Below are 4,389 nucleotides of genomic sequence, written 5' to 3' on the forward strand. Positions count from 1 at the left end.
CATAATATTTGTTAATTTAAAATAATTTTTTATACTAAATTATTTTTAATTAATCCAAATTAAATTAATCATCAAATTAAATCAAATTTAATTAAAAGAAAAATTGTATATTTTAAATAATTTTTTGTTTACACTTTTTTATCCTTTTTTTGCTAAAAAAAAAAGAAATAAGAAATAACATTTCTTTTCATCAAAATCAATCCACATGTTTTATTTTAATATTCTGTTTTAATTATTAAATAATAAATCAAATACTTTAAAAAAACCATTGGTTGAAAATTATGGAATCAACAGGTGGACCATTTGATGATACAATTTTCCAAGATTTCTCCGATAAATCAGATTTATCGCATCGTCAACAGAATGTACATTCTATACAAGTAATGCTTGGTTTACAGCATCATAATTCGGATATGTTTCAAAGTGTTAAATTAGAAGGAAATCCGTCAGCAAATAACACTTTAGTTCATCACGATTTAGGTCCCTTATTTCAACAACAAAATAGTGGAATTGAAACAAATAACAATTCAAAACGTAAAACTGATTCTGCAAATGATACATCGATGGCTGTATGTATTGATCAACAGCAACATTCATCATTGTCGTCGAATCAATCATCTCCGAATAATTCTGTGATGTGTAATACAAATACAAATAATACAGTGAAAAAAACTGATAATAAATCAAAGAAAAATGATAATAATGGTATTAAGAAAAAGAAAACTCGGTAAGTTTTCGCATATTTTTAGTTTGAAATATTTAAGATAGCATCAATTACATTTTTTTAATCTTATAAATACTAATATTCAAATACCTAATGTAAGAATAAGCATTCAAAACTTATTCTAAAACTGACACGGAACATTTACATAGTAACATGTAGTCATAGAAAACAAAAGTCATTTTAGTATCTTAGATTCATTAGTCTGAGGTAAAGTAAAATTTACAAAATTTAAGAAACCCTCGATAAATTTTTCGAATTGCACTTGAAACATATCTCAGAACACACTCCATTAAATTGCCTTTTCCAAACTAAGACGATTGGGAAGATCATCGCTAATTTTTAGGTTTTTTCGGGTACGGAATCCTAAATTTGCATTTGAAACATGGCTTAGAATACTCTCCATTAAATTACCATTCAAAAAAAAAAAAACTATCAAAAATTATGAAATTTAAAAACTTCAATTTTATCTGCATTGGTCGATTTAATTCGAGCTATTTGGACCTTATACATAAGGGCACACAAATTATTAAAAATTAAATGGGAAAAATTTATACAACAAGCAATTAAACAAATTGAGCTGCTTTGATTTATTGTTTTTCGATCTTTGTACCATTCAAATATCTTTGATCCGCTGTTCTCTTTCCGCTGATAATTTCATTTATCAGCTCCTCAATTTCAGAGGCTGAGTGCACCTCCTTCATGCATATACCATACACTACACATAGCCCATCACAGCTATTAATTTAATTAATTTTGTTGCGACGGCGGGAATCGAACTCGCTACCCTAAGCATACCGCGAACAGAATAGGTTACGCCTTAACCAAATGAGCTAATAGGGCGATTAATTAATTAAAATTATTATTTGTCGTGAGTTGACCGTGTAACCGTTGGTCCTAAACTACTAAAATTATAAATTGCACTTTTAGAAGTTAAAATAAAAACGTAAAGATTATTTATAAAATTTTTAACCACAAACTGTATCAGAAAATGAATATAACTTTTTCAATATTTGTTATAAACAATTAATTACCATAAACTTAATAATTACACCATAAGTGTGACCAAAATTAATAGAAACGTGGTATTTATTTCATAAGCATATAGGACCCATATGGTTAAATTTACACTTAAGTCATGGTATAACCATATATTTTATTATTAATTAAATACCCTTATTTAAGTCGATATGTGTACGTGTAATATATATTGTATTACTATCCCATGTAAGGGTATTTAACAAACAGAAGGGGATAAAAGGCATTGACTATTGTGTGTGCAGAAGGTAAAAAAACTTATTGTTGAAAAGTTAAATTTTAATGTCAGTTGTTTTAAATGTGGGATGAATTTTTAAGGGTACATTTATTTATTTTAAGAATAAAAAATTATGATAAAACTGAAGTTATTGAAAAACCAATTTTTTGAACTCTATGAAATAAATATACCTTGGGTGATCTAGGAAAAATATTCTCTTCATGGTAAAGCAAACTCATACTTTGTTTGTAGCTAAATCTGCGACTTCGCCCATGATTTCAACTTTCGCACAACTTCCTGGCCTATGCTCTATGGTCTAGTTTCATGAATATTGTCCTATACTTTTTCCCTGTGAGGATTAGGAAAGCTAACTACTTCTCATACCTCGGTAATTACCCATAGCTGTAAATCTTGGGTCTTGGACAATTTCCGTCCTTTGTATACCCAAAGGCATCAATTTTTAGTCATTAGAAATAAGTCAATCTATGGAAAACGAAAAGAAACCTCAAATTTCTCAAGAGTTATTTAATCTTAAAATTTATTTCATTGTTACAGAACCACATTTACGGCATACCAGCTAGAAGAATTAGAACGAGCTTTTGAACGTGCTCCATATCCAGATGTATTCGCACGAGAAGAATTAGCTGGTAAATTAAATTTAAGTGAATCACGTGTGCAAGTATGGTTTCAAAATCGACGTGCTAAATGGCGAAAACGTGAACCACCACGGAAAACTGGTTACATTGGTAGTGCCACAGCAAACGCTAATTCGGTAATTGGTGGAGGTGGTATAAATATCGGATCTAGTTCACCAACGAGTTCTAGTTTTACGCTTAACCCATTTAGTACCCAATCACAAGGACTACATCAGAATAGTGGATCGGCAGCGGTTATGGCTCCAAACATGATTGATACATGGAGCTACCAATCTGCGTATGATTTAAGTCCACATCACTTAAATTTGTTAAGTCCATCGTCCTCAAATGCCACCAGTCCATACACAACACAAAATGTATTTGGTGGTTCTGTAGGACAAAGTCCATCACCGTATTCTTCATATACAACAATGTTGAATCCCCACGATATTGGTGGTGTTAATTCGCAACTATTCTCGAGTATACGTAGTACCCCACATGACACGTCATCGTATATATCAACACACAGTCCACCCACATCATCCTCAGTACGTGAATATTCAATGCTTCAAGCACACTCACCCAGTGGCAGTGGCGGTGATAATGGAAAATTAATCACATGTGATTACGTTATCGATAAATATCCAAATATGTCCGCGTCACCATCACAAGATACGCGCTATAATGATGTAGGTGGAAGTTCAGCGGCTAATGATCAACAACATCATTATCAAAATTTGGGATCCCCAAATGGATCTCGATTGCAAGGACAACAAGGTGCAAAAGATCAAATTAAAAGTGAACCAACTTCGAACAGTACTAGTAGTCCCGTTTCAAATCAACAAAATTACGTGACTTTGCCCCCTTTTTTGAATTAACTAGAATGATACGATATAAAAATGTTTTTAATGTTGATTATAGTTCAACGAAGATCAATGGTCATCAATTGTTGCATATCGATACCACAGCAATTGCTCCTGATTATTTTAATTATTTGGAATAACTATCACGTAAAAAAAAATCAAGAAAAGAAACTCTATATCATTAGCTAATGTGCCAAGTGCACTAGTTTTTATAAAATTCTCAAAATCTGAGCAAAAATAAGTTTTAACATAGAAGCTTAACTGCCGATTGAAATAAATATGAAAATAGAATCCTATAAAATCGAGAATAATTCTCAATACCTTGTATTTGGATTTCATATAAAAAATTAAATGGAACAGTTTCGGATGATTACTTTTTTTTAAGACAATTCAGAAAATGTGGTTACCATACAGAATTATAATCAATTCTAATTTCTATGTAGTATCATTCTAATAATTTTAATAACACACATTTGGATTATTTTCCCGATTTTTCGCGGTAGTGATTATTGGTAATTCTTAATCAGTGAGAACCGAGAAAATAATCGGCTAAATATTCGAATTATTTTTGTAAATAAATGTACCAATTTATTATAAATGTCTTTACAGCTTGATCGCATAGTTAGATCGTCAGCCTTGTGACGAAACTAGCTAAAACGATAGACAAAAATGATTGAGGGTGCAGTGCTGGTTAAGAGTTAAAGTTGTAAAAAGAGGAAATTAAAAAGCTCGAGAAAAAATAATTGTATATTCATTTATTTACAGTTCAGAATGAAATGAAATATCGTACTTTCAATTATTGTTAGCGATCTAGACTTGGTGTAGACATCTATAAATTTAAATAACTATTATAGATAAAACATTTCCGTTCAACGTCGATTTTTTAAAAAACTTTAATTAAAAATTAGAATTTAT

At 30.5% G+C, this 4,389-nt stretch overlaps 1 protein-coding gene across 1 annotated transcript; it reads left to right on the forward strand.

Annotated features, from left to right (window-relative positions):
- Window positions 1-281: 281 nt before the first annotated feature.
- Window positions 282-3,654, forward strand: LOC123291694 (pituitary homeobox 1-like). Its single transcript, XM_044872068.1, has 2 exons — window positions 282-727; window positions 2,532-3,654. Exons 1-2 carry the CDS (start codon window positions 282-284, stop codon window positions 3,487-3,489), a joined length of 1,404 nt encoding a protein of 467 aa, XP_044728003.1. The 3' UTR covers window positions 3,490-3,654.
- The last annotated feature ends 735 nt before the right edge of the window (window positions 3,655-4,389 follow it).

Source organism: Chrysoperla carnea, chromosome 2 (assembly GCF_905475395.1).
Source record: "Chrysoperla carnea chromosome 2, inChrCarn1.1, whole genome shotgun sequence".
In the NCBI taxonomy this organism is placed as follows: domain Eukaryota; kingdom Metazoa; phylum Arthropoda; class Insecta; order Neuroptera; family Chrysopidae; genus Chrysoperla; species Chrysoperla carnea.